The sequence below is a fragment of the Emydura macquarii genome, unplaced genomic scaffold (genome assembly GCF_026122565.2).
Source record: "Emydura macquarii macquarii isolate MOO-44397 ecotype Brisbane River unplaced genomic scaffold, CSIRO-AGI_Emac_v2 contig_306, whole genome shotgun sequence".
NCBI classification, from domain to species: Eukaryota; Metazoa; Chordata; order Testudines; family Chelidae; genus Emydura; species Emydura macquarii.
In genome coordinates, this window is record NW_027130443.1 from 10,982,096 (window position 1) to 11,009,369 (window position 27,274).

Sequence of the window (27,274 nt, forward strand, 5' to 3'; positions counted from 1 at the left end):
GCAGCCCTCTGCCGGGGGCAGGTGGCTGGATCTGCCCCGAGGAGAGGCACCAGGGCACGGCCCATGCTGGGAACCTCACTCCACCCTGCCACTCCTCCTCCTCTGCCAGCTGCTCTGTCCCTCTTCCCTCCTTCGGCCTAAACTCCTTCCTCCTAAACCCTCCCCCTGTGTTTTAGCTCCCCCCCCCCATCCCCTCACCCCCAGCCGCAGAAAGTCCTGACTTCCCCCGGGGCAAGAGAGCAAAGCCAGGCGCCAAATGGGCTGGGGCCATCAGAAGCGGAGGAGTGGTCAGCAGAGGCTGCCGCCCATCGTGTGGACGGACCTGGTGTTCCGCCAGCCCCCGCTGGAAGGTACGGTGCAGGTTACATGCCCCCCCTTCCCCATCAAGCCTGAAGGATTCCAAAGGGCCTTGCAGGTAGATGGGTGGGTGGGAGATGGATACTGAAATGAAATGCAGCCTCCTCTGGGGTGGGACCTCGCTCAAGGGACCTGAGCTGCAGCAGGCACGGGGTGAGATCCTGGGTTCTGGGCAGAGACGGGCACGCTCAGGGCTCCTTGTCAATTTCAGATCTCCCCCTGGTCAAAGCCAGAGAAGCGTGGAGATCAGCTGTGCCCTGGGGGCAGGCGGCAGACTCCTCTCACGGCGGGCACAGGATGGGCAGGCGGAAGGAGAGGAAGAAGCTAGCGCCTGTGGCCACGGCCCCCATCCCTGCCCACGGGAGAGGAGGAAGAGTTTCTTCTCCAACCCGCTGCAGCACGCCGCAGACCCGTGCAGGGGCCCCGTCTATTCCACAGGCGCCCAGAGATGCCGTCACCAGGGAGAAGCCCAAGATGAGGAAGATCTTGGTCGACCTTCGCCCCATCCTGGAGAACGTTATGGAGCCGGGGGACCCTTGGGAGGGGAGTTCAGAGACGAGGAGCGGCCCTAGCGCTGGGTGCGCTCCACGGGAAGGTGGCCAGCCGCGCGGGGGAGACCACGCCAGCCACGGTGGAGCCAGCACCGCCGAGACAGCTGGGGTCACCTCTCTGCCTCCCGTAGCGGCCCAGCCCAGAGACAGCGGCCAGCTGGCAGGGGCGCCCGAGCTCCATGCTCCGAGCGACGGCGTGCTGGCCAGCCAGGCTGCTCCGAGAGGGGACCCCACCTCTCCAGTTTCCTTCCCAAAGATACTCCCCCAGCGAGAGCCAGCGGACCAGCCGCCGCCCCCCGAGAGGAGCAGCTCAGGAGAGAGGGTGAGTTGCCACCTACTGCTGCTTCCTCCGCTCTGCCCCGTGGGCGCCTGGGCCCTGGCACCGCCCCAGATCATCCCTTGCCCTGGTGATGGCTTCCCACCCACCTTCGAGCCAGGCCAGTTCTGGCGACTCAGCCCTCATCCTATTGCCGCCAAACGAGCAAGATGCCTAGAAGACGGCATCGTCCCAGGCATCCTTCAGTTACCAGCTCCGGTTCCTGGCCCCGGTGGAGTGCGGTGTCCGTTAGCCGCCAGCCCCGTCTCAGGCCCAGCCACACAAAGCCCTGGGGCAATCTGCACCAAGCCCCTGCGTGCAATTTGCCACCCGGAAGGGATGAACGAAGAGGCCTTGGGAGGAGTGGGGGAAGCCCCCAGCTGCCCTCCCACGGCCCCATGCCCCCGGGATCGGTCTGCTCGGGGCAGTTGGAACGTGCCCCCCACAGCCTCGGTCACTAGCCCAGCTGGAGGCTGCAGTGAGTCCATGCAGGGCCGGTGGTGGGGTGCCGATATTACAGGCCCCGGGCGGGCCTGCGCCTCCCTCTCTCTGTCTCACGCAGGCTGGAGCCGGCAGCCTCCTGCAGCCAGCGCGCTCCCCCGACATCCAACTCCCCACGCGCCTGCTCCTGCAGAGACTCCAGGAGACCACGACCAGCGAGAACCACCAGCTGATCGCCCAGGTGCTGCAGTCTCTGCGCAAGGAGCTGCAGGGGGAAGCACCCGCCTCGCCCAGCGAGTAAGTGACCCTCACGGAGCCCAGTCACAGCTTCCCCCCCACCCCCAAGAGCTTTAACACAGACAAGCTAGGTCCAGCCCCATGCCCCACAGCCCCGAAGAGGGCCCAGAACTCAGGCTGAGCTGCCCCTGCTGGGTTTGAACCTGTGACGTCAAGCCTGGCCCTGCCTGCACTCAGCGAGCCCCCAGCCGCTTGGACACACACAGCCCCCCAGCCTCTGCCTCGCTGCTGGGGCCACGAGAGCCCTTGCTGGGGGAGGGGGAAAGGAAGAGGGAGGAGAAACAGAGAGGACAAGGCTCGGGCAGGGGACAGACCCAAGCTGGCACGAGACAGCCCATCAGCCAGTAACCCTCCGCCCATCCCGTGCCTTCCAGCCAGGGATCTCAGAGGGCTCTGCAGACATTCAGCTAAGCCCCGGAGGATCACCGGCCCCAGCTCACTGGCTAGGAAAGGACTTGCCGGAGCTCACTCAGCAAGTCCGGTCCGGGAAAAGAACCCAGGAGTCCTGGCTCCCCCGCCCCTGCTCTAATCACTAGAGCAATGATTGCCCAGAGAACTGCCTGCAAGAGTCAAGTGGGCTCCCCTGCATGCGAACGTGGAGAGGAGCCGCTTTCCTCCCTGACCCTTAGCACCAAAGCGCTCCCATGGGGAAATAATGCAGGCCTGGGGGCAGGGGGAAGAGACAAGGACCAGGCTCCCATCCCAGCACCGAGGGGCCGAGCCCAGCCGGCGCGAGAGCCCACTCTCTCCTTGCAGAGGGGAGAGGTGGCGTTCGCTCTGGGAGCCTCTGCGGAGCAGGCAGGACCCTGCCAGGAGGAAGAACAGGAAAGCCCTGGGCCTGGATCCTGCCGCCCGAGAGAGGAGGTTGGTCAAGCTCACCTGGAAGGCAGGCAGGTGAGCCCTTGGGACAGCTGCTGGGGCTGCCTCCCTTCCCGGCCATGCTGGCTCATGGGCCCACGGGACCTCCAGGCTGCCCTCCTGCCAAGTGAGGGGGCAGTTCTGGTTCCCTCAGCTCTGCAGGGATCCCCAGGCCCGGGAGCGGGGAGATGTAGAGGGCACAGAAACAGCAGGGAAGCTGATTTTGCCTACAACCCACTGGTCCTGAAGTAAGGGGAGGCAGAGGGGCAGCACCCTGGCTGGCAGGTGAGGGGCGTGTCAGCAGGCCCCAGCCCAGCTCCAGCTGTCCCAGACACAAGGGAATGAAGCAGCCACAGCACAATGGGGAAGGGTCTTGAACCCAGGGCTCTGGCGTGCCAATGCAGGGCAGTAACCATTAGGCCCCTGCGGGAGCAAGACCATTGTCCTTCTCAAGCAGCCGTAACGGTGTCCTAGGAACCGAGCAATCCAGCATCGCGGGTTCTGTGGCCTCGGCGAGCCGGGGAGGGCCCTGGGGCAGGGAGGGGGGTTGGCAAAGGGCCCCTGCAGCAGAATGAGGTGGGGCAGCGCCAGCAACCACAGGATATTCCTGCCGGGGCAGGATCTGCCCCCCACCAAGCCCAGTCCCGCCGGAGGACAGGGCCGAAGCGAGACAGAGCACATTCCCCGAGCCAGGGGAGCGGCCCCCAGCTGCTGCCACGCTGCCGTTCGTGCCCTGCCGTGCCACACGCCCCTCGACTCCTTCTGCCCTTTTCTTAAGGATCGCATCCAGTTGGGACTCGAGTGCTGGTGAACCCCTGGGGCCCAGAACGCCCTCTCGCCCCATCAGCGCGCGTTCTCCCCTGCCTTGGTGCTGCCAGGAGGGCGCCTCCACTGCGGTTTAAGGGGGGGGCCCATGCCCTGGTCCCACTGCCCCATGGGGCGGAGGTGTTTTGGGACGGGCACACTTGGAACTGGACAAAAGCCTCCAGCTCCTGTTTCCTCATGCCCGGCGTCTCCTCCCCTCCGCCTCTTCCAGCCCCATTGCCGGCAACACCAGGGGGGCAGCCTGCCCCAGAATCCACCGCTGACAGCCCCACCGCGGCTCCGAGCCCAGTTTGGGCTCCCCTTCGGCCACGCAGATCTGTCTCGGAGCAGCACCGCCCTGCTGACGGAGAACACAGCCAGGCCAGGCCAGGCCAGGCCAGCCAGCAGCAGAGCCAGAGAGGATGATGGAGGTTGCTGGATCTGCTGACCCCAAGCCAGACATCTCTCCCCCAGCACAAGCCGCTCAGGCCTGGCCCCTGGGTCTCTGGCCCTGGTGACAGAGACAAGAACTCCTATTTACCGCCTGACCTTCCTCCTGGCTCTGCCGCCCACACAGCTGGTCTGCTAGCTCCCCCTGCTCCCCTGCCGGGCGCCGGCCTTCTTACTCCATCCTGTACACCTGTGGACAGGTACACCTGGACAGCTCAGCCAGGAGTTAACCCCCTGCTTGCCGGTGATCCGTAGCCCTGTTGGGTGGGGGTCAGCTCCTGTGCGCCCCAGCCCCCCGTGAGGACAAAGCGGGATGTGTGCGCTAAGGGGAGCGATGCACTGACATGCAAAGGCCACCTCTCTGAACGGGCTCAGCTTGGTTCCACGGTGTGTAATTAACCTGTGGAACTCACTGCAGGTACAGAGAAGAGAATCCAGTGGTTAGAGGTGTGGGGGGGGGGGAGGAGTCAGGACTCCTGGGTTCTGTCCCAGGTGACTCTCCCTGTGACCTGAGGCAAATCGCTTCTCCTTGTGCCCCAATTTGCCCTTCTGCACAATAAAGGACATTTAGACAAGGCCTGAGAGGTTCATTGTTTGCAGGGCGTCTAAGAGCCTCCAAGCTGCTGGCTTACACTTGGCTCCTAGGTGCTAGGGCAACAGGGGGGTTAGACGCACGTAGCAGGCCCCTAGTAAGTGGGCGGGGGGGGTTTACATCCCAGCTCTTCTTGTGACCTGGGAGAAGGCTCTTAGCATCAGCTGCATAACACCATTTAGGTGCCTGACTTCCCTAGGACTCAGGCATCTCCCTGTTTTTAAAACTCAGTTTCCATCTGTGCAATGGGGCAGACAGCGCTGCCCTGCCTAGCGGGGAGGGGGGTGGTGAGGATAAATACACCACCCCGTGTTAGCAGCTCTGATACTAGGGAAACGGGGCTGGCCAAATGCCCCAGACCCACGACTGGGGGAGGAAAGAGAGAAATGAAGAAACAGCCGGATAACAAACCCCGACTCCCCGATAAAATCGTTCCAGCACCAGGCTGCGCCTGTATTTAATTCACTTAGTACGTCACACACATCGCCCTAGACTCTGCTCTATAAATACCAGAAAACAGCTGGGCTATACACGCGGCAGGCCAGCCCCTGTGCCCTCAGGGGCGCAGTAGGTCAGCCGCCCCATGGACGCGGCATGGGGCAGAGGCGCTGCTCATTGGGGCCGGGGGCCAGCGTTGGGCGGGTGCGTGTAACAGCTGACTTTGGCGCGGCGATGTCCTATCCTGGCCTAATGCCCAGGGCACAAACACTGTGGGCAGGGGCCACTGCCTGCTTCTTGGACCCTTGGAGAAGGGGCCAGCCCCACCACGGCCCTGTGGTCACTGGCATGGGTCAGAGTAAAGGGGATAACTCAAGATTCAGATCATGGGCGGGGCTGGTGGTGAGAGTGGGCGGAGCCTGTGCCAGGCCAGCACCCTGGGCGAGGGACGCATGTGACCCCCTCTTTGGGGGGGCGGGAGGACAGTGCATTGTTCGCGAGGGGGGGGATGGACAGAGCAGCAGGCAGCCTTGGAGAGGAGGTGGGCAGTAGCTGTTCTTTCCTCCGAAGGGGGGGAAGGGGAAACTGGCAGAGCTGTCCCTCCCCCCCCCCAGCCCTCCCAGAAAGGTGCCAGGAATCAGGGACCAACTCCCACTCAATGGGACCTTCACCGATTCCACCTGGAGCCAAGATCTGGCCCCTGGAGAAAAGCCAAGCAGGGAGGCAGCTGGGGAACTTGGGGACTCGCCGACCTCCCTGCTTAAGTCCAGCCCAGGCTCCAGCCTCTAGGGAGCCTATTGCTGGCACCAGGCCAGAGAGCCCCGCTCTGAGCAAGGGGAGGTTGCCACGGGCCAGTGGGAGGGCCCCTGTGGAAGCAGCATGGGGAGGGGCAGAAGGGAGGATCTCACGTTCCAGCCGCTGAAGGAGTAACATCGATGGGCTCCCAGCCATGGCCCTGGGGTGGAAGGGAAGGATGGTGGGTGCAGCCTGGGGGGAGGATGGAACGCCCTCCCCCGGCAGAGAGGGGATCCCTGAGATCGCACTGCCAGCAAGGGCCTTGCATTCATGGTGGGGGGGAAGGGCGGCCCTGCGGCCTGTTAAACAGTAGCTCACAGCAGAGGGTGTAGTAAAAGGGGGGGACGGGGGACAAGGAGATCCCGCAGGATCCAGCCAGCCCCCCGCCTTGGTGTGCCCAAATGGCTGGGTTTAATGGGGGTGGGTCTCTGAGAAAGCCCCACCCTGGGATGAGTTGCATGGAGCCGGGCGGGGCAAGGGGTGAAATCCCCGCACTGCACGCCCAGACCAGAAGCAGGGCAATGAGCCGGAGACGGCTGGTGCAAACACCCAGCGAGGGCTGCGCCGGCAGCACCGAGCCGGCTACGGGAGCACGAGCAGAAAAGCCCGACAGGATTCAAACCCAGGGCGGAGGTGGGCACTGGAACCCGGAGGGTGTGGGGGCCACATCCCACCTCCTGGTTGCCCAGTAAAGCATAAGGAGGCCCAGCCCAGCCCCTTGCTCCCTGGGTGGAGGGTGAATCACAGAAGAGCCCTGCACATCCAGGCTTGGAGACTTGCCCGGAGGGCTCCGTGGAGTCGGGCCCTACCCCCTCTGCGCTGTTGAGTCAGTCTTAAGGTGCTCTGCATCGCTCCCTGGGGGAACAGCCAGGGACATAGGGCGAGGAGCGTCAGCCGGGGGCCCTCTGTCCCCACATGGCAATAGGTGTTTTATTGATTCAGGTCTAGGGGCAGGCGGGACTTTCCCTCCACCCCTCGTTGCTCCAAGCTCCTGGCGCTCTGGGAAAAGCCCCCCACTCTGGCCGCACTCCTGGGTGGGGGCAGATCTCACACGGCACTCTCCCGGTAGCTGACATCTTCCAGGAAGCGGGTGATCTTCTTCCAGGGGCCTGGGGGCTCGGGGTCAGATGGAGGGGGCGAGTCCAGCAGGGGCTCATCCTCGCTTTGGTCTTTGGCGAAATGGACAAACACCTGGGCAGGGAGGGGACGAAAGAAACAGTCAGACCGGGCAATGGGCAGGCTGGCCTAGTGGTCCAGGCCTGATACTGGAGGGAGCCGAGTGCCCTCGGGCAAATCACTTCATCTCTCCACACCTCAGTCTCACCGAGGATCATCCCTTCCTTTGCCCTGGTGGCACCTACGGGGTTAAGAGGACAGTCCCTTACACTCAAGGTGTGGGAAACCTCCATCTATTTGATCCCGGTGGGAGGGGGGGGCAATCAACCAAGCTGGAGGAGCAGGGCAGAGACCCAGCCCCGGCCTCATACCTGGTCCAGCGTGGTTTGGGACACGGAGTAGTCCTCAATGCGGTAGGCGTCCCTGTGAGCGGACAAGACGCTGAAGATCTTGGCCAGGGAGCAGCTCCGAGAAGGCAGCTGGTACTGCAGCATGCAGTGGTGCTTCTCCTTCAGGGCGATGCCGGGGAAGGAGTCCTGGATGAACGTCTCCACGGGCCGCAGGTCCGGGCTGGGGCCGGACACCCGCAAGTTGATGGAGTAGCCGTCACCGAACCTACGGCAAACAGCCGGGCGGGCTTGTTCACGGACAAGCGGGGCAGACGCTGAGCGCCGCTCCGGGCCAGGGGGAGCGCCGGCACTGGGGGTCAACGTGGCAGGCAGCTCTCGCAGCCACAGCCACAGAGGAGGGGGAGTATGGGGGCTGCTGTTTGCCCCAGCCAGGGAGGGGAGCTTTGGAGGAGGAGAGGCAGCTGCGGGGCCCCCTGGCTGGAGTCGTCTGTTTCCGCCGCAGATCGGGAGCGGCAGGATTCCTCGCCCCACGCATGTGCCTCACCCTGCCCCACGGCCCGTTCATTCCCGGTGGGAGGGGCGGGGGCAATCCGTGCCACGTGCGATGGCGGTACCTTGCAATCAGGACCACGAGGGGACTGGACCGAGACCACCTGTCTCATTTCACAGGGTAATTATCCAACGCTCCCAACCTGGGGTGGATTTGAACTGGCGCCCTAGACGTGAGACCCCCCTACAGCCGACGCCCAAGGTGCTGGGACAGCCAGCTCTCCGAGGAGGATTCAGGGGGAGAAGGGTCCAACCAGTGGACCTAGCTCCTTCCTTCCCTGCCTCGCGACGGAAAGCGATGCTGGCACAAACGGTCCCGCCCCACCTCGCCAAGGGAACGTTGCAGAGACCAGCAGGGCTCCACCGGGCCTGGAAAAGGCCCGTCCCTCACAGGCCGCCCACTCCACGCTGGGTTTCCCGGAGATCTTCAGTAAGTTTGGTGCAGGAGAGGGTCTCTGCCCTGCCCTCCCCTCCCTTCGCTACCGGCCAGGCTCCTCAGAATCCCTCCCCACGGCTGACCTGTGACTCGGGGGCAGTTCCCGGGGGGAGCTGAGAACAGCCAGGCGCCAGGCTCCCGGCGTTACCTGTTCTTCAGGTGCTGCACGCTCCCCAGGCAGCGGAACCGGCCGTTCACCATGATCGCCATCCGGGTGCACAGGGCTTCACACTCCTCCATGCTGCCCGGCCCCGGGCGGCGGGGGGAAGAGCAGGTGGCATGAGCGTCCCCGACTGCTGCACCCCCAAACGCCTCCCCTGCCCAACAGCCCCCACCCCATGTTCGCTTCCATTGGGCTCCACCCTCGGGGGGGGGGGGGGGGGAGGCAACGTGGGCTAGTGGAGAGTGTACTCCTCACCAGGTACCAGACCAGGCCAGCTGGGTCAAGGTGTAGCCCCACTGACTCCCAGCCAGCCTTCCCTGGCCTTTGAGACCCGCCGTCCATGCCAGAGGGCGGCTGCTGGCTCACACTGGCTGGTGGGGCTGTGTTAGGGGGAGCTGTGGGGGGCACTGCTTACCCCTGCTAGGGAGTGGGGGGAAGCTGTTGCAAACCCTTGGCTCAGCCACAGATCAGGTGCAGCCCCCCAGCATGACACAAAGGGAATCCCTGTAAACAGGGTGAGTCACAGCTCCTCCCCTGCTTGGGGGGGAGGGTTAGTTACTGGTTCCCAGGGGGTTGATGCTTAAAGCACAGAGGATTATTGCTAGTGGGGGGCAGGGGAGGATGGGCCGGAAGCTCAGCTGTTCGGACAAGCTGGTTCCCTTACCTGTGGGAGGTGAGCACCACGGATCTGCCCTCTTTGATCACGCCCAGGATACAGTTCCAGAGGAACCGCCTGGCTCCCGGGTCCATGCCCGTGGTCGGCTCGTCCTGCAACGAGCCCCGAAAGCAGCTTCAGGTCAGTCCTGGTCTCATCCGTACCCAGGCTTTGTTGGGGTGGAAAGCACAGTGGGTGCAGCGGGCTTGGCCCCAAGGGGCGGGTGCAAACACAAGGGGCGCCCACGGCCGGAACCGGGTAAACGAGGCTTGGACCCAGGGCCTGGAGTGCAACGCGCTCCCTGGGCCAGGAACCGAGGGGCAGATCCCGCACTCACAGCGGGATGGGGACGGACAGGACGGGGCGCCCACTGAGGCTGCGTCCCCAGGGGAGCAATAAATCCCCGAAGGCTCTGCTCCCCTCTGCTTTATCGCCAACCATCCTTCCACCCCCACCTCCCCCCAGCATGAAACCTCTGGAGCTACATCGGATCCCACCATTTCCACAGCCCCCCCGATGCTGCTGGCGAAGGAGTGAGCTGGGGTGGGATGGGCGCCTGCGAATAACCACGCACGAGTGTGCCTCTGCAAATAGCCCTGCAAATTAACTGCCTTCCCCCCTCCTCCCACAGAGGCTGGAGGAGGAGATTTCCCCTGGGGGCAAAGAGCTGGCGCGGGGGGGGGGAGGGGGGGCTATCCCTGCCCTGCAGCACTGACCAGGAAGACGACAGGCGGGGCGCCGAGGAGGGCGATGGCCGTGGAGAGTTTGCGCTTGTTTCCCCCGCTGTATCCCCCGGCGGGTCTGTCGGCGTACGGCGCCAGGCCCAGCTTGGAGATCCCCCACTGAGCCACCTGCGGGCAGAGAAGCACAGAGACTGAGGAGAACGGAGCTCGGGGGGGCGGGAGGAGGAGGAAGAGGAGGGGGAGCTTTTACCCTGGGCGTCTCCTCCTCGGGGACCCCGCGCAGGCGGCAGTAGAACTCCAGGTGCTCCCGGCCCGTCAGCAGGTCGTTGATGGCGTCGAACTGGGGGCAGTAGCCCATGTTCAGATGGACCGACTGCAGGTCGCTGAGCACACTGCAAGGGCGGAGAACCCGATCAGCAGGGAGGGGGCGTCCCTCAGCGGAGCCCTCCATGCCCCGGAGAGGGGCTGGGAGAATGGGCCCTCCCCAGGGCCGCCGGAGCCCAGCAGGGTGGCCTGAGGGCAGAAGGAAGGGGCATGCCTCATGGTAGCACACCCCGCCCCGGCCCCCTTGCTCCACCACCACACAGAGCCCACCCCCCATCCACAAAGCCGCATCTCCACCCCGTTCCCCTCTATACCATTTCTGACCCATCCCCCTCCCATGCCAGCCGGTCGCGGGGGGGCTCACCCATCCTCCCCATTTCTCCCTGTAACACTCACCTGTCTCCTTCCCTGGGGCCCGCTCCTGCCCCCCCCTTCCTCACAAACCCCTCTGCACTTACCTGTTGTTCCCGCTCTCACCCCCCCCCAGCCGTGCCATGCCCCTCCCCCAGCCACATCTCACCTGTGCCCTTTCAGACGGGCGTCTCCCAGGGTCACCTCGGTGTCCCCCGTCAGCATTTTGAAGGTGGACGTCTTCCCAGCGCCGTTAACTCCCAGAAGACCGAAACACTGCACCAGGATCGAACACCCGGTTAAAGGCAATCTGTCCCCTACACCACCCACCCCGCCTGGCCCCCTCCTTCCATCTCAGGCTCTTCCCAACGGCCCCAGGGAGAACGCCACGCACGGTGCCAGGTGCCCTGATGCCACGTGCTGCTGGCGGCTCCAGGGGATCAAAGCCGACGCTCGCCCGCACTCAGGAGCAGCGGTTCGGCCACCCATCCGGCTCCCGCTCTGCCAGCCCATCAGCTAATCCACCTGGCCAGCCCTTGGGCTGGGGTTCATGGCCAGGATTATGGGGCTTTTCACCCCGCCTTCCCTCGGACACACGCTCACCGGGGTCGTCTGTTCCACCTCCCCCCATCTCTGTTGCGACAGGGGCCTGAGCCAGCTGTTCTGCCCTACCCGCCCACCAACAGTACGGCAGGCGTGACCTGCTTCCAAACCTCCCTGCACGGTGTGAGCGTGCCGTGGACCAGGGCTGCCTGCCCTTTGGATCCCAAACACAGCAAGGTGCCTTACCTCCCCCGGGGGGATTCCCACACACAGGCGATCCACAGCCGGCTTCTTTCTCAGCCTGTACACCTGGGAGAGAGGGCAGGGAAAAAGTCTCAGGGCGGCACCCCCTGTCTCCAGCATGAAGGATGTGGGAAGAGGGGAGAACAAGGATGAGCTGGCGCTGGAGCCCCGCCATTGAACACAGGCAAAGCATATGTTGTAGGAAACCCCACTGCCGACAGGGGGTCTGAATCGTTAGCCCCAGGGCGACTGAGCCGGTGGCAGGCTGCGGGGCGAGGGGAAGGGTTCTCCCTCCCGGCAGGAAGGGTTCAAAGAGCCTGGTGATTGCGGGAAACTCACGAGGAGGGTGGATTGAAAATTTGTCATCAAAACCGTTTTCTGGTCAGCAAACCAGGTTTGCGATCAAACAAATGTACTGCCTGCCAGGGAGCGCCGGCTTTCCCTGGGAAACCCAGATTGTTGGGTCAGGGAAACGAACGCCCCAAAACCGAAATATTCGATTTGCCTATCGCCGCCGCAGAGCCGCACGGGACTTGTTCCACTGCCTCATCTCCCCACTCTCCTCTGTGGGTTGGGGGCCCCAGCTGGACTGCATCTCCCATGATGCACCAGGGCCAGGTGCACTGCCTGCCCTTTCCAAGAACTGTGATGCCTCATGGGAAATGTAGTCCAGGCAAGGGGGCCTGGCCCATACCAGAGAAGGGGTCCCTGTGGCAGCATTTCCAAACGGAGATTGGGCTGTATTTGAATAGCTGCCAAGAAAAAAAGAAAAATTTCCACAATTTTTTCCCCATTTTCATCAAGTTTTTCCATAAAACAGAAAAAAGCAGCCCAAGGAAGAGCCACGTCCAGCTCCGGGGGAGACAGCAGGAGGCAGATGATGATGCACAGACCCCCCCCCCCCCCCGGTCGAGGAACAGCTGCCCCCTACGCACCTTGGTCAGGTCATGCAGCACCAGGATGTCTCTCTGCTGTGCTCCACTGATGATCTTCTCCCGCTCCCTGGCCACGTCCTCGTCCTCCTCCCCCAGAGGGGGAAGTTTAACGGCGAAGGGCCTGAAGGGAACGAGGGGAAATGGTTCAAGCCAGGACACGGCTGGCGGGGGACGTCCCACTAGGGCGAGCGGTGTGGAACGGCACCGTGGCTGCACGGTTGCCAGGATACTCAGCCCTAGCGCGGTCTCTAGGGAGCTTGGAGATCCCATGAACGGTGCTGGAATCCGGGGGCTGCAAGCAGGTGTTGGGGGTCCCAGATGGGAGGGGTCCCGGGTAGATCCCAGCGGGCTGGGACAGGGTCTTGTCACGGTAAGAGTTGAGAGCTGCTGGCCCAGCCTGGGCCCGGCTGTGGAGACCCAGGCCTGTGTGAGCGGCTCCGATATGCCAGTGACCACATAAGCACGTGGCTTAGACGCAGCAGCCGGGGCAGGGAGCGAGCGGCAGCTCCCGTAGACATACCCGCACTGGTTGCACTCTGGCTAGTTCGAGCAGGTGCTGGGGCCCCGGCTCCAGCCCACGCCCTCGCATCCTCCCGGCTCTGTCCAGCGAGCTGGCTGGCTTAAAGCAAGCGCCGGTACGAGCTGCAAATCACAGCCCCGACTGCGGCGTGGACGGAGCCTAAGGCACGTTTGAAACGCTTTGTCCGCCGAGGGTGAAAGGTTTGGCTCAGAGGCCTGGACGGATGGACGGACAGACAGATGTGCAGCCGCTAGGCCATTTCTAGCCAAAACGACAGCGAGCAGAAGTGGCAGCTCAGATTAACTCTGCCAGCCCAGCCTCCACTCCAATGATTGGGGGGGAATTGGGGGGGTGGGGGGTCAAACAAAGGGATAGAGGAACAAAGGGCTTTCCTCACCCCTTAGATCCTTCCAGCAGCTGCTGTTACGGCAGGGAGGGGCAGAGCGACTCGGGGAGGGGGTTGGCCAGAGCTGGATCTCTACCCCAGCCGCATGCCCGCCTGCCGCTCCCTCCCTCTGCCCCCCGCCAGCCCCTCACCGGAGCTTGATGAAGAACCTGTACTGCACCAGGAGGGTGAAGAGGAAGAAGACGACGCCCTGGAGTGCCATGGCAAACATGTTCTTCCCAACCAGGTCCCAGCACAGCGGAGACACAAAACGTTTTTCTCCTGCGGGGGGTGGAGGGAATAGGGCATTAAGAGAAGAGAGGGGTGGCGTGGGGGAGGCGTGGGACAGGGGACAGTCAGTGCACGGCAGGGAGTCAGATACCACAGGGATGGGCATGGTCTAAGAACTCAGGCAGAGACACACAGATGCTCCTGGGGAGAGCGGTTCAGGGACTGCAGGAGTTCCCTGTTCATGCTGACTCTAACCCCCGCAGTGGGGGGGGCAGGGGTGAGCGGAGGGATGTGGGGTGGGAATGTGGAGCTCGGGCGACTCACCGAACCTCTCGAAAGCGTCGGCCATGGCCTGGTTCTTCACCATGTCGATGAGGCCCCGGCCCAGGCAGAAGTGCGGGAAGACGAGGAAAACCTTCTTCAGGATCCGGTTGATGTCGTTCAACTTCTGCGTGGGGGAAGCAAAAGGCCCCAGCTCGGCAGATGGCCCCAGCTCTGCGACCGCCGACCCCAGCACGGGGGGCTCTCATCAGCCCACTAGGGGTCCCCTCCTGCTCCAGGGGGAGCTAGCTGAACTCACCTCATCCCGGGCACTGGGCTGAGGTCTCCTGACGGGGGGGAGAAGGGGGGCCTGGGCCATGGCTTCACTAATCTTGGGGTGGGCCCCCCGTCCCGCCCAGCGCAGCCCGTCCGAGGAGGCCAGGGAAGCCCCCCGGGGCGCAGGGCTCACCTGGTCGGCGAAGAGCTCCAGCACGAAGGTGGCCACGCTGCCGTTGATGCCGATGAAGAGGTTGACGCAGGTCAGCACCACGTAGGCGGTGCTGGGGATGCTGAAGAGGAAGGAGGCTGGGTACATCAGCGGCGTGATGGACCAGCTGGGGTGGAGGAGGAACAGAGCTGAAGCCAATTCCAGGGCACCCGCCACGTGGGGACAGGCCGGGCACCAAGAAACAAAGCCCACACCACAAACCAGGGCTGGCCTACAAGGCGCCAACGTCCCCCGATGCTCCAGCCGGATGCTCGGTCGCGCGGGGCAGGGCCGCCAGCTGTAACCCAGACCTGAGAGAGACCTGCCAGGCGAACGCCCGACGCCCAGTTCAGGGAATTTCAGCCCTTCTCAGATGGCCGGTGCTGAGAACCCAGCTCCAGGCTGCAGGCCCATGGGGCTTGGAATAAACACGGAAGCTGACCTGGACCGAACCTCCAGGCCGGGCAGAGCGAGCTGGCTCCACTCCCGCTCCGGGCTGGCCCTTGGTCCCTCTCCCTTGGATTTGCCAGAATCCCCCCAACAGACCAAATTCAGAACCAGGCAAATGGGGCTCAGATCCCCCCGGCCCCCCACTCTGATTGCATGGGGGATTTGCTCCCCGTTGCCAGGGCCAGACGGGCACCACACCCGCCAGGGCTACGGGCCCTCACCCGTAGAGGAAGAGCAGCAGCACCAGGGAGGGCAGGTTGGCGGAGGACACATAGGACTTCTGCTGGAAGCAGAGGAAGATGAGGACGACCAGCCCAGCTGGGACCAGGTAATTACACTGCGGGGAGAAACAGAGGAGGCAGCAGGTGAGACCCAGTCGACCCCAGAGAGGCTGGCTGGGGGGCTGCTTTTCTAATGGGGACAGGCCTGAGGCTTGGAGATTGGGTCTATAGCACCATAAACTGCCTCCAACTCCCTCCCCCCAGACAGGGAGAGAGACACCCCTCCCCCAGCTCTGAACGTGCAGTAGCCACTGGCATTGAGCCAGACACCCCCCCACACCCCACTGAGCAAGCAGCCCCACCTCGTCCTGGCTCAGGGCCTCCCATCCCCCCAGCCGTGAGCCCCAATCATGGGCACGGCCTTCCCTGTGCAGCCCACGCCTGCTGCGGGACGCCCGCCGTCCCCGGCTCACGGAGTCTGGGCCAGCCCGGGACGCGGCCGTGCCCGCTACAGCCGCGGCTAACGGAGCCGCCTCGTTAGCTCAGGCGGCAGCGGTTCAGGCGTTTCGATCCACAGGCCCCTGGTTCGACCCCTGCTGCCGACAACCCCCCCCAGTGGTGCAGCGTGATGGGGCCGACCCCTGCCTCCCTCCAGGAGGGTCCGGCCCGTAGGCGGGAACCGGCCCCCATGACCTATGCTGGGGAGGCTACGCCCCCATCCCCTCTGCCCCCAGCTCTGGGGGGTCCCTCCTCTCCTGTAAAAGCCTGCCCCCCCCTCCCCATCTCCCGCCCGCACCATGTCCCAGGCAAAGTTGCCCAGCCAGTAGACCCCGGGTTTCATGCCGCTGACGAACTGCAGGTGCTTGGCCTTGCTGACCCGCTCCTCGATGAGGAAGAGGACGAAGCTGGCGGGGACGAAGGAGAGGGCGAACATGACGCAGATGGAGACCAGCACGTCCACTGAGGTGGCCATCCTGCCAGGGGGAGAGAGAGAGAGATGAACCGGCCACCCCCTGCACGTGCCCCGCTCAGCACCCCCTCCTACGCTCCCCGGGACTCACAGCGCGGCCTCCGAGAGCTGCTCCTTGGTGAGGTTGAGGGGGTGGTTGATGGCCGTGATGCCGTAGCGCCAGGGCTCCGTGCCCGCCGGCAGGCTGGCGCGCAGCAGCCCGTTGTTCGCCACGTTGAGGAAGGAGACCAGGGCATGCCAGCCCTTGTTGTTGAACCAGACCTGCGGCCGCACGACAGCGACGCTCAGCGCCGGCGCTCGCCCCCCACCGGCCCCTCTGCCACTGCCCCCAGAGACCTGGTGCCCCGGGGCTCTGACCCTCCCCGGGCCAGGAAGAGGAGCCGGGAGCCCTGACGCCCCGGCTCACTTGGCATCTGGGGACTGGAACATGCTGCCAGTGCAGGCTGAGCTCCCACCCCACACCGGGATTCCTTCCCCAGACTGACCTTGATGTTCTTGCGGGTGTCTAGCCCTTCTATGAAGCTGCTCAGGTTTCCCAGCAACCGGTCCGTGGGGCTCCCCTGGGGGCCAGGAAGGGGGAGAGGGTCCATCAGGGCTGGAGGCAGATCCATGAGCCGGGCTCCCCTGCTTCTCCCAGCCACGGATCTCTGCCTAGCAGATGCTTCCTGCTCTTGCCCCATGCCAGCCACCCCCAGTCCTGGCCCTGCCCCATCCTGACCCCTGCACACGCCTGGGTCACTCTCCGAGTCATCCCAAAGGCCTGAGGTAGGAGACGGACTCCACCCCCGACCCCCACCCTGCCCTGCCCATGGGGCTGTACCTTGGTGATGTTCAGCATGGCCCGGATCTCCCGCACGGCCCCGTTCAGCTCCTCTGCCGACGGCAGAGCCTGCGAGCTGTGGGCGCCCAGAGAGATGCCGCCATACCTGGGGGGGGAGGAGGGGAGAGAAGGATCAGGAAACCCAGGTGTGCCCCGCATCCTCCTCCCCCCTGGGAGATTCGGGGACCAGGGTGGGGAGACGCTGCCAGGCTGTGACGGGGGGAGATCTGGCGCATTGGCCCATAACAAGACCATCTGGTGCCCAGATACTACGGTGAGTGGTGTGCTACATCCATGAGCATGTAGACAGCGACGCTGGGCAGTGGGGTACCCTGGAGCTGGGGGCGCCATCAGCAGGGGATCCCCCGGCGTTTCAATCACAGCCACTAACCCACAACCCCTGCCCAGAGCTGGGAACAGAACCCAGGCGTCCCGACTCCCAGCCCCAGGCTCCTGGAAGTCTTCATAAAACGATTCCCACCCCAGCTGCCCCCCGCCCGCATCTCACCTCTGCTCATTGACCCATTTCTTGGTTCTCAACCTGCAAGAACAAAAGGCAGATCGCCGGGGCGCTGTTAGCATGGCTCTGTGCGTCCGTCCCTACGTCACAGCGCCTGCCGGACGGCCCTAGAACAAGGCCTTGATTCACCCACAGATCAGGGACGGCTGGGGCAGCGCCAGGGCAAGCTGTGCCCCCCACTGCCCCGATAGCACGGCCCAGCCCTGGGAGGAGCAGCGCGGTCTCCGATGGCCCCCGAGGCGCTCAGCCAGGTGCAGCCCATCAGCAGACACGGCTGGGAGTTGGAGGGGGCAGGAAAGGAGGGTTGTTATTCTGCACCGTGAGGTGCAGCGGGGCTGTGTGTGTGTGGGGGGGGGGGGGGGGCGTTGCTATACATTCTCCAGACCCCCCCCCCCAGGTGGGAGGCAGAGACGGGAGCCCTCCCCAAATAGGCCCAGACCACAGGGTGCCCCAGGTGCTCACCCCTGGCGAATGATCTTGGGGTAGGTTTTCACCAGGTAATCGGAGATATTCCGGCCTGTGAGGTTCTGGAGGATGTCCCCGGTGCCCCTTTGCACCTGGCGGGAGGAGAGACAGACAGACAGACAGACAAGAGGCCGGACTGGAATCGTCGTCCTTTCAGGCAGGAGTTAGCAGAAATGCCCCCCCTCCCCTCCCAGTGGGGCCGTGCCGAGCCCAGAGCTGGTCCAAGCCAGTCCATAGCGATCCCGATTGAGTCAGCTAGGAGCCATCCCGCACCCCTCCCCAGCCATGCCTCCAGGTGGATCAGAAGCAGGGGGTGAGACCCGGACGAGCACACCTGCCAGTCTCCACGCTGGGCATGCCCTGACCCCGCCAGAGTGGCTGTCTGCCCTCTGGGCTGAGCCTCCCCACGCTCGGACGGCCCGTGGCCAGCTACCTGTGGAGGAGGAAGTCCCCCCGCTGCTTCGGGGCAGTCGGGCAGCATCTTCCGGGCCCCTCGGGAGCTGCACTCGCAGGCCGGGGAGGGATTGGCTGGCGTCCAGTTCTTGTTCTGGAAGACCTCGGCCAGGGCCCGGGGCACTTCGGGGGTCCAGAAGCCTTGTTCATGAGAAGCCGGCGGGCAAGGCTCCTTCCTGGGCACCCGGGCAGGGTCGGGGGGGGGAAAGCTGCTGGTTAGTGCTCTCGGCAGAGCAGGAGCGGGCACGAGCTGGGTGTTAGGGGGCAGCGCCAGGCTCGGACCCAGCAGACGGGGAGCGGGGGGGGCTACAGGCCTGGGCAGACCCAGCGTGTTCACCCCCTCGGACGCCACCCTAGGACCCAGGCCACAGTTGCAGAGGGCAAGCCGCTGGCCCCAACGGACTCCCGCCGGGCTGGCACAAGGTCATCCCCGCATGGCAAGCAGTGGGCATTGCAGCCGCTCCAATGCTCTCAGCAAGGAAGCTGGGGCAAGTAACCCGTGCAGACCCTTCCCAGCCGCAGTAACAGGGCCCCGCAGCCCTCGTGCACAGACAGAGCCCAGGGGTACTCACCCCTCCGGGGCATCCCTCATGCACTTGGTGCCGAAGCCCGGCTCCGCCAGCAGGGCTCCAAGGAGCTGCGCAGAGTCGGGGTCCCCCGGGGAGTCGTCACTGAAACAGAGGGAGGGGACGCTGCTGAATCCTGCCCGCGGGCCTGGCCCAGGCGACAACCTCCCCCCACCCTCCCGCCATCCAGCTGGGACGCGACGCACCTGAAAAAGGTGAACTGCTGCCCGTACATCCAGGGCTCCAGCTGCAGTGGGGGGTACTTCCCGATGGGCGGCACGATCAGGCTGAAAAGGAGGGCGATGCACACAAAGACGGCCGGCAGGACGATCTGCGAGCAGGGGCTGGAGTCAGAACGGGGCAGGGGGGAATCCCACAGCGCCACCGGGACCCCTCGGGCCGGGTCAGAGCTAGGGTTGGGGAGAGGTGGAGTCCCGCAGCCGGGGAGCTGGGACGGCCTAGGTCCGGCCCAGAGCCGGAGAATCCGGATGCTGCAGAGTGAAGGACCTGAGCCACCGGTAAAAGGCGACCGTTCGTACAGGAGTATTGCCTGCCACGTTCCATTCACGCCCCATACGCCTCCCCTTGGCCCCTACCCCGATTGCTCCACTGCCCTGCAGCCTCCGCTCTCCGAAAGACATCTCTGCCCACATCCTGTCAGAGCCCCCCACCCCCCCCCACTTCCCAGGCCTTCCCTTCCCGCCCCGCCCCCCCTCTCCAGGCTAAGGAGGAGGAGAAGCCTGCGGTACTTGTGCAAAGAAGCCCCTGACGCTGCGCCGGGCGTAGAGGAGTCTCTTGGTGAAGAGGGCCCGGAGCTGCTGGCGGAGCAGTGCCCAGCCCAGCAGCTGCCGGGAGCCCCCGCCGTCCAGGCTGTGCAGGAAATCCGTCTCCGTGGGCTCCTCGGCTGGGAGAGGGAGAGACAGAGAGACCCTGTCAGCCCTGCTTCCAGCTCCAACCCCCCGCCATGCCACCGTCCTGCTCCATGGGCAGCTCCTGACCGCTTTGTGTCTCCAGGGACCCCTGTCTGCCGGGGGGGGGTCAGGGCAGCAGGGTGACTTCAGGGCAGGGCACTAGGGGTGGGGTCACGTGCGGGGAAAGGCGGGGGGCAATGCATGGGGAAAGAGGGGCCGTGCACTCAGCGGGGGGCGCCGTGCGCTCTGCATGGGGCGGGCATCACGCTTTTTGCACCAGGGCCGCGGAGGCACGGCACTCTCTGCACCGGGGCATCGCTCTGCGTTTCCACAGGGGGACGTGTCCCTTGTCTGGTTCAGAAGAGACGCCTCAGGACCAAGGGCCGGACCCCGCCACGGCTCCCGCCCCCTCCCACGAGGAGAACAACGGCTCTAGGACCCCTCCCTCCCTGCCACCCGGACTCCTACCTTTCCTGGATCCTTTGACTCAATGCAAAGAAAGAGAAAAGAGACAGAAATGCCACAGCTGTGCAGGGAACACCCCCCTGGCACCAGAGCCGGGGGCAGGGGAACGAATTCAAGCAGAGCGGGATTCCCCAGGGCACAGAGGGCTCTGTCCATGCGGGGCCATCGCCTGGGCCACTCACAGGGCCCCGCGCCAGCCGGCTGACAGGTGCCGGCTGCAACAGCTGGTCACCAGCTCCTGGGACGGGACCTTTCGGTCTCGCCCGGCTGGATCCAAGAGAATTTCACACTCCCTCCCCGCCCCACCGCTTCAGCCTGTCTTCCCGATCCCCCCCCACAATGCCCTGGAAGTTCCCCATAAGCCCCTGGCTCCCGTTAGCATGGGGCACGGCGAGACGGGTGCTGCAGAAGTACCCCGCAGGCCCCCGTGCAACGCTGCCGGAGAACCAGCCGTTTCGTAGCATTCGCCCTCCCTGGGGCGGTTTCCCGGCTCAGGCGAGATGCAGCCCCATGGGACAGAGCGAGGGAGAGACCCCCGGGCAGACGGGAGGCTGGTCAGAGACAGAGCTCAGCAGCCCGGCTGCGCCCCCTTACCCGGCTCGGTGTCTGCTGCCTCCACGTCCCCATTCTCGCTCACCGTCCGGAGGCTGTAGGAGGAGGCCTGGGCTGCTGTCCTGACTCGCTGGGGGGCTCCCTGAGAGCCTGCCGGACACAGGGGCCGAGCATCACACCACGGGCCGGTGAGAAACAGCAAGTGGCATCCAGGGCCGCGCAAAGGTTTTGGGTGGCCAGGGACAAAATCCAGAACTGCGCCCCTCCCCCCTCCTTCCAACTTACCACTGTGAGTAGGCCCGGGGATGGAGGGGTGGGAAAGTTTGCCCCCCCACTCACCTGACACCTGTGGCTCTCTTCCCATGGGGCTGGGTCCAGCTCCCCATGGCAGGTGTGGCAGCACCCTTTCTGGTTTGCCCTGTGGCCTCTCCGTTGTATGGAGGGGCTGTGGGCCAAATGTCAGGTTTGGGGGCCCTCTCAAATGGGGGGGCTTGGGTCAAATGGCCTCTTTGGTCCCCCATTCAGGGTGGCCGTGGTGACACCGCATCGCCGTGACTGGAGCAGCCTGGCCCCTTGGATCAGGTCAAAAACGCACGTCGGGATTTGTAGTCCCTACAGGCCACTGGACCATATTAAAGGCGGGGGCAGCCGTGGGCCCCCGGAGGCCTATTTCCTATTGCCCTGCCAAGCACGCTGCGGCTATGCCCTGCCGGCTGCCTGACTGAGTGCGTGGAGACCCTGCCACTTCCCAGTACCCTGCTGCACCCAGTGCCTTCCCCAAACTCCCTGACTGCCCCAGGTAGAGACAGGGTGAGAACAGTTTGGGAGAAAATAACTGGATCCATCTCCCAATGCAGAGCCTCATCTCAGTTTGAATGAAGAACCTTCTCCCAGGATCCACGGGCAGCAGAGAACAGAGCTGACAGAGAACAGGAATTCTCATCCGTTAGCTCCAAAATATCCCGCCTCTACCAGAGCTAAAGAAGATCTCCCTGAGACAGCACCAGTAGTAGGTCTTTTATCCCCTCTGCAGTCCAGGCACTAGAACACAAGACCACTTCTTCCACGCCCCTGGCCATTACTTAGGACCCGGCCGCTCAAAGCTTTTCCAAGATGGTGTCCATGCATTTACCTGTGGCGTCAGCATCCACTCCTGTATCCTCAGCCACCTTCAGAAAGATCTGCCAAGAGGTCGGCAGGAACGGAAAAAAAAAAAAAAGACAGCGAACTCTCAGCAAACCAAAGCCACATGGCGAGGAGCGTCCCAGAGCCCACAGGACTGGCTGAGAGGCCCTCAGGCTCTGCTGCCACCACAGGCCATGGCTGCATTTCCCCAGCCCATTCCCACGGCCTCGACGGCTGACTCCGCTGACTTCCTGGCTGGCTTTTCCTGCCGTCCTCCCCTCTAAGTCCCTCTCCCCCCGACACTCCCCGCCCCCAACCAGGTGAGCTGCAGAGGGCGGATTGTCTTCCTCTTAAGTATCAGCTGTCGGAGACAAGGCGTCAGGTCTGATGGACTAACGGTGCAGCTCATACAGGAGGAGACAGACAGGTCTTGATGGGCTCCTGTCTGATCTGGTGCGACAAGGGGCGGGATAATAGACTGGATCCATGTGTGGTCTGTTCCCGTATGGCATGGGTGGAGGGCGAGATGCTGGGAGGGGGCTGCCGTACCTCTTCCAAGGTGGTGTCCGAGATCCCGTAGCTGGAGACCCCCAGCTCGCCCAGGCGACCATCCAGCTTCCGGAAGAGCTCCCCGAAGGTCCCATCCTTGGCACCGCTGTATGGCAAGACATACAGCACCTCGTGGCCAATATCTTCCACCAGCCTGGAACCAGGGGCCAGCTTCTGGATCAGGGCTGACAGCTGCGGCACGTCTGCAGAAACACCAAGGGGGCAAGGGTGGCTGGAATTGGGCACAAGATCGGCACTGTGATGGGGCGTGGCCTGTGGGGCCGACCCAACACTGACGCCCCAAGGAAACTGACAGCCCCAGGCTGGCCCTGTGTCCCCCTAACGTCCCAGCCCCTTTTCAGGAGCTGATCCAGCCTGGAAAGGATTAAGTGGGTTAATCTTAACTCTTTCCCGACCGGTTCCCAGCGCCAGCTCCTTCCCCTCCGGAGCCGCTCACCCATGGCGCTGGCCTCACTGCACTGCTCGCTGCCCAGGCCCGTGTCGCAGCTGCGCTCCGAATCGCTGTCCTCCTGCGGGGAAGGGAAGGGTCAGAGGCGCAGCCTTGGGCTGGCCCCAAACTCTGCGGCTCGGCCCCCCTGTAAAAACCGACGCCGTGTAAAGAGATCAGAGCACCGGCTCCCCGGGGTCAGCCCTTCCCCCCAGCCCCAAATGCCAGGGAACCCCTGATGTCGGACTCCCTAGTAGTACCCCAGGGAGACCCCCGCATGCTCCACTCGTGCCCCCCCACCAGCCGAACTCCAGGGACTCCCCCTCGCTCCCCCCCCCCCGCTCTCTGACCTTTCACCTCTGGGGGGTGCTCTCGGTGCCCCCCCAGCCGTTCGGGCAGGAGTGGGCAGGGGGCCCAGGGGACCCCGGGACCCCGGCGTTACCTTCCTGCTGGCCAGGGGTGCCCGCTTCACCAGGGTCAGGTAGTAGCCGGTGCCCAGCTGGGTTTTGAGGAAGAGCGGGGAGCCGCAGCAGCAGAGCCGGCCCTGCGAGAGGATGGCGATGCGGTCGCCCAGCAGGTCCGCCTCATCCATGTAGTGCGTGGAGAGGATGACAGTGCGACCTGGGGGGGGGGTAGAAAAGAGGGGGATGGGGTGGGCAGCCCAGGGTCAAAGCAGGAAAGGGGGTGGGAAAAGCAGAGGTCGGGCACCCCAAGAGCTCTGACGGCGCCTCCTGCAGGGCAGGGCTGGAACAGCACCTGAAGCAGGGCCACGGCATGGATGGGAGCCGCCCAGACCCCAGCACAGAGGGGGGCCAAGCCGACCCCAAAGGCAGCTCACCGACAGCCTTGCGGGGGGATCTGAGCCAGAGACACCCCACATGGTGGCAGGTCCCTCCTGCCCCCCCCTCCCCCGGGGTGCAGCTACACCCTGAAAACTGCTCCATGCCCTGGTATGCGCCTGTCAACACCCTGCGTGCGTCCACCCCGCCGCCCCCATGGGGTAGGACCCACTGGGGTCCCCCCTCCACCAGAACCATAGGGTCCCCCCAGCCTGCTTGCCCTTGCTCCCCCAGCTCCCTCTGCACCCAATGGGTGTCTCGATCGATTCTCTCCCTGCTACGTGAGGCCCAGATCCCTGCCTCAGTTTCCCCTGTAAGGAGTTGGGTACTAAGGGCTCATCCCCACACAGCCCATGGGGGGCAGGAAAGGAGCTTGGCTGGGCCAATCAGCCAGAGGCTCCAGCCCATTCCCAAGGACCCCCCACTCCCGTTCCCATCCCCTGCCCGGCTCAGACCTTTGCGATACTTCAGCAGCAGCTCCCAGATGCCCCTCCGGGAGTAGGGGTCAACCCCAGCCGTGGGCTCGTCCAGAATGACCACCTGGGAGCCTCCCACGAAGGCGATGGCCACGGAGAGCTTCCGCTGCATCCCGCCTGGCACGGGGGAGGAACGGGGCGGGCGTTACAGGGCGTCGGGGCAGCCCCCAGACACACAGCCCCCCCGGGGGCAGGGGGGGGAGTTGCTGCAGGGAACGAGTCATCCCAAGCCACCGGTGGGGCTGGCGGGGATCCCCTGGGAAGTTCCTCCGTGCTACGCCCCCACTGCAGCCCCCCCCCCGCCCCTCCACACGCCCCCTGGTACGCACACCTGCAGACTGGGAGTGGGGCCCTGATGTTCTCCGCTCGTAATCTTCCCTGTCCCTTGCAAAGGCGGCTCTGCTCGCAGAGTGCCAGGATCGGGTCCCAACCTCGCTGACCGAAGACCAGCACGAGCCCAGGCTGCCCCCGTCTCCCCCTCCCGCCCGCTGGAGGCTGGGCCCAGGGCACTCACCTGACAGATTCTTGGTCTGCTCCCGGCGCTTGTGGGGCAGCCCCACGTCCTGGATGATCTGCTTCATCTCCTCCTTCACCTGCTCCCCGGACAGTCCCTTCAGGCGCCCATAAAACCAGACGTGCTCCTCCACAGTCAGGCTGGGGGGGACAGGGAGGGGGGGACTCACAGCAAGGCAAGGAGAGGCCTCCCACCGCTGCCCCCGGCCCATGCCCAGGCCCCCAGCTCTAACCACTAGAGAACGCTCCTCTCCGAGCTGGGAACAGAACCCAGGAGTCCTGACTCCCAGCCCCTCTCCTGTGCTCTAACCACTAGATCCCTCTCCCCACCCAGAACTGGGAACAGGACCCCATGGGTCAAGTGTCCCTGCAGTTCATTCCCAAGCTCAGGCTGCTGCCATGTCTGGGGAGGAGCAGGGTCCGACCACAGGTCCTCCCGGCCGGAGGTAGCAGGGAGGCTGGGATGCTTCAACCAACAGGGAAGATGGCAAATCTCCCCCGCATCCACCCTCCCTCACTTGGGGACCACCCCCTCCCCCGCACAGACACACACACTTGGTCCTTCCCTCCCCCACACCTACATGTCGAAGAGGACGTTGTGTTGGGGACACATCCCCATGGTTTTCCGGATACTGTCCATCTTGGAGCAAATGTCCCGGCCCAGGATGTAGGCTGTCCCGGAGCTGGGGGGCAGCAGGCCGCTCAGGATGGACCTGTGGGGAAGGGAGGAGGACACAGTGGGGGGGAGGGGATAAGACAAAAGCAAGCAAAGAGTCAGAGAAGTGTTTTCAGCTGCCACCCCCAAAGCCTAAGGGGGGGCTCAGGGCAGGGGGGGGCTGCTGCAGCAGCTGGCAGGGCTGCCAGGCAGGGGCATGGCTCTGCTGGGTGCTCAGACTGCTCGGCCCCAGCTCCCAGCACCAGGGGACCCCAGCTCATCCAGCAGACATGTACCCCCCCGCCCAGCGAGGAGAGCCAGTGACGCCACCCAGGGAGAGGGAGGCCGTTTCTTTGCTCTACTGGCCACGGTTGAAAATTATTAGCCACCCGGCATACCCTGGGCCAGGTCCGTGGCTGGGGTAAAGTGCACAGACCTGCGGAGCTGTCTGCAGTGAAAGCCCTGGCCCGGATTCTCCTCTCCTGATGGGTGTCAGGGGAAGGACCCCACTGGAGTCAATGTCATCAGCTCAGGAGATGAATCGGGCCCCGGCGTGGGCACACAGGCCACCCCGACGGTCTGAGACACGTGCCCACTTCCCCTTCGAGGCTAGAATTACTATTATCCATGCCTAAGCCAGGAGCCTGCCCCGAGGGACTCTCTGGTGGTGGAGCAAACGGTGCCGGAGGGACGCCCGCTCCAACCGGGTCCAACGCTGGATCTCTTCTGCCAAAGCAGGTCGGTGCCTGGCTCGCCAAGGTCTAACCTGGCCCAGTCCCGTCTATCATGGACATACGTCACCCAGCAGTGCCAGGGGGCACCCCCCCTACAACTAGATCCCGGCTGCACGGACCCCAGCCCTTCATGCAGGCGAGGGCATCCCGCCCTCTCCAGACACAGGTGTCAAACACTTTGCAAAGCCTGCTCAGAAACATTCTCTCCATTGGACCGCGGGGGGGGGGGAAACCGAGGCACTCCACGCAGCAGGCACTTGTCCAGGGTCACCCAGCAGGTCCAAGAATAGAGCCCGGTCCCCCACACCAGCGCGAAACACGCCCACCCGACAGGCACCAGTGCAAAATGCAGAAGGGCCCACCCTGCCCGCGCGGTGCCCAGCTCGCCCCTCGGGCTCACATCGTGGTGGTCTTGCCGGCCCCGTTGTGGCCCAGGAAGGAGGTGATCTGGCCTTCGTAGAAGTGGAGGCTCAGCCCGTTGACGGCCACTTTGCTGCTGCTGCGGTAAATCTTCACCAGGTTGTGGATGGAGACTCCCGGGCGCAGCTGGGCGGGTGGCTCCTCCACCAGCACTGAAAGGCCAGGAGGGAGGCTCAGCGGGCGGGCACGGCGCAGGGCACCTAGCAGAGGCAGCAAGAACTCGGGGGGTGGGGCAGAGGGGAAAGACAAGTTTGGGGTTCCAGACTCGGATCAGGCCTGAGGCCCCCTGAGCTGCCTGGAACCCAGCTAGCTCCCCCGCAGCCCCTTGCATTAGAGTTACTTGTTACCCTTGCAGAGCAGGGAATCGGACCTAGGAAGAGTCCTGGTCCCCAGCCCCCTACTCTGACCACTGGCCCCCTGCTCCCATCTCAGAGCTGGGGACATGGCACTCTGGACTCCAGCTCCGCTGCTCCAGCCACTAGACAGCGCTGCCTCTGCAGGGCGTGAGGGGGAGGAGAACCGTTTACCTTCTGCAGGGCTCCAGGAGTTGGTGGGGAAAGGGTGGCAGCCATCTGACGAGGACTCTCCGAACCAGTAGCTCTTCAGGAAGGGAAAATTCCAGGGCTTGGGAATCCCATACTGGCCTGAACACACACACAGGAGGAAACCGATCGGCGAGTGCAGGGGGAGCAGGGAAAGCAACCCCAACCAATTAGGGGTGTCTGCTGGTGCAGCCCAGCTGCGGGGAGGTTTTAATCTCAGACCTTTCCTTTCATACCCCACCCCCCCAGCTGGGATTCCCCCAGGGACTGTGGGCCGAGGGTCTTTTCCACCCTGGCGTTTGCCCTGATTCTGGCCACAGGCCGCACAAGCTCCAAAGACGGGCAGCGTTAGCCCCCACGCAGCTGCCTGCGCTGGCTCAGCTGACCCTGGTCTCCACACGTCTGCGCCGGCAGGGTGCCCCGAGAGGCCAGGATCCCCAGCGCAGACG

General features: G+C 64.5%; 1 protein-coding gene across 1 annotated transcript in view; it reads right to left on the reverse strand.

Moving 5' to 3' along the window:
* Nucleotides 1-4,404: 4,404 nt before the first annotated feature.
* The window catches only part of ABCA7 (ATP binding cassette subfamily A member 7), a 42,353-nt gene continuing 19,483 nt past the window's right edge, over nucleotides 4,405-27,274 (reverse strand). The window contains exons 19-51 of the mRNA XM_067559093.1: nucleotides 26,811-26,927; nucleotides 26,264-26,435; nucleotides 25,056-25,187; nucleotides 24,476-24,615; nucleotides 23,941-24,078; nucleotides 23,089-23,267; nucleotides 22,656-22,728; nucleotides 22,199-22,401; nucleotides 21,657-21,705; nucleotides 20,567-20,674; nucleotides 19,346-19,500; nucleotides 18,803-18,927; nucleotides 18,603-18,701; nucleotides 18,011-18,206; nucleotides 17,575-17,669; nucleotides 17,101-17,133; nucleotides 16,593-16,698; nucleotides 16,258-16,332; nucleotides 15,864-16,033; nucleotides 15,599-15,776; nucleotides 14,803-14,918; nucleotides 14,114-14,258; nucleotides 13,708-13,831; nucleotides 13,305-13,434; nucleotides 12,248-12,368; nucleotides 11,316-11,378; nucleotides 10,696-10,802; nucleotides 10,102-10,243; nucleotides 9,885-10,019; nucleotides 9,178-9,281; nucleotides 8,499-8,591; nucleotides 7,387-7,630; nucleotides 4,405-7,090 (exon numbers count right to left, since the gene is read on the reverse strand). Coding sequence (XP_067415194.1) covers nucleotides 6,947-7,090; nucleotides 7,387-7,630; nucleotides 8,499-8,591; nucleotides 9,178-9,281; nucleotides 9,885-10,019; nucleotides 10,102-10,243; nucleotides 10,696-10,802; nucleotides 11,316-11,378; nucleotides 12,248-12,368; nucleotides 13,305-13,434; nucleotides 13,708-13,831; nucleotides 14,114-14,258; nucleotides 14,803-14,918; nucleotides 15,599-15,776; nucleotides 15,864-16,033; nucleotides 16,258-16,332; nucleotides 16,593-16,698; nucleotides 17,101-17,133; nucleotides 17,575-17,669; nucleotides 18,011-18,206; nucleotides 18,603-18,701; nucleotides 18,803-18,927; nucleotides 19,346-19,500; nucleotides 20,567-20,674; nucleotides 21,657-21,705; nucleotides 22,199-22,401; nucleotides 22,656-22,728; nucleotides 23,089-23,267; nucleotides 23,941-24,078; nucleotides 24,476-24,615; nucleotides 25,056-25,187; nucleotides 26,264-26,435; nucleotides 26,811-26,927 — 4,211 coding nt within the window. The 3' untranslated portion in view covers nucleotides 4,405-6,946. The remainder of the gene's footprint in view (nucleotides 7,091-7,386; nucleotides 7,631-8,498; nucleotides 8,592-9,177; nucleotides 9,282-9,884; nucleotides 10,020-10,101; nucleotides 10,244-10,695; nucleotides 10,803-11,315; nucleotides 11,379-12,247; nucleotides 12,369-13,304; nucleotides 13,435-13,707; nucleotides 13,832-14,113; nucleotides 14,259-14,802; nucleotides 14,919-15,598; nucleotides 15,777-15,863; nucleotides 16,034-16,257; nucleotides 16,333-16,592; nucleotides 16,699-17,100; nucleotides 17,134-17,574; nucleotides 17,670-18,010; nucleotides 18,207-18,602; nucleotides 18,702-18,802; nucleotides 18,928-19,345; nucleotides 19,501-20,566; nucleotides 20,675-21,656; nucleotides 21,706-22,198; nucleotides 22,402-22,655; nucleotides 22,729-23,088; nucleotides 23,268-23,940; nucleotides 24,079-24,475; nucleotides 24,616-25,055; nucleotides 25,188-26,263; nucleotides 26,436-26,810; nucleotides 26,928-27,274) is intronic.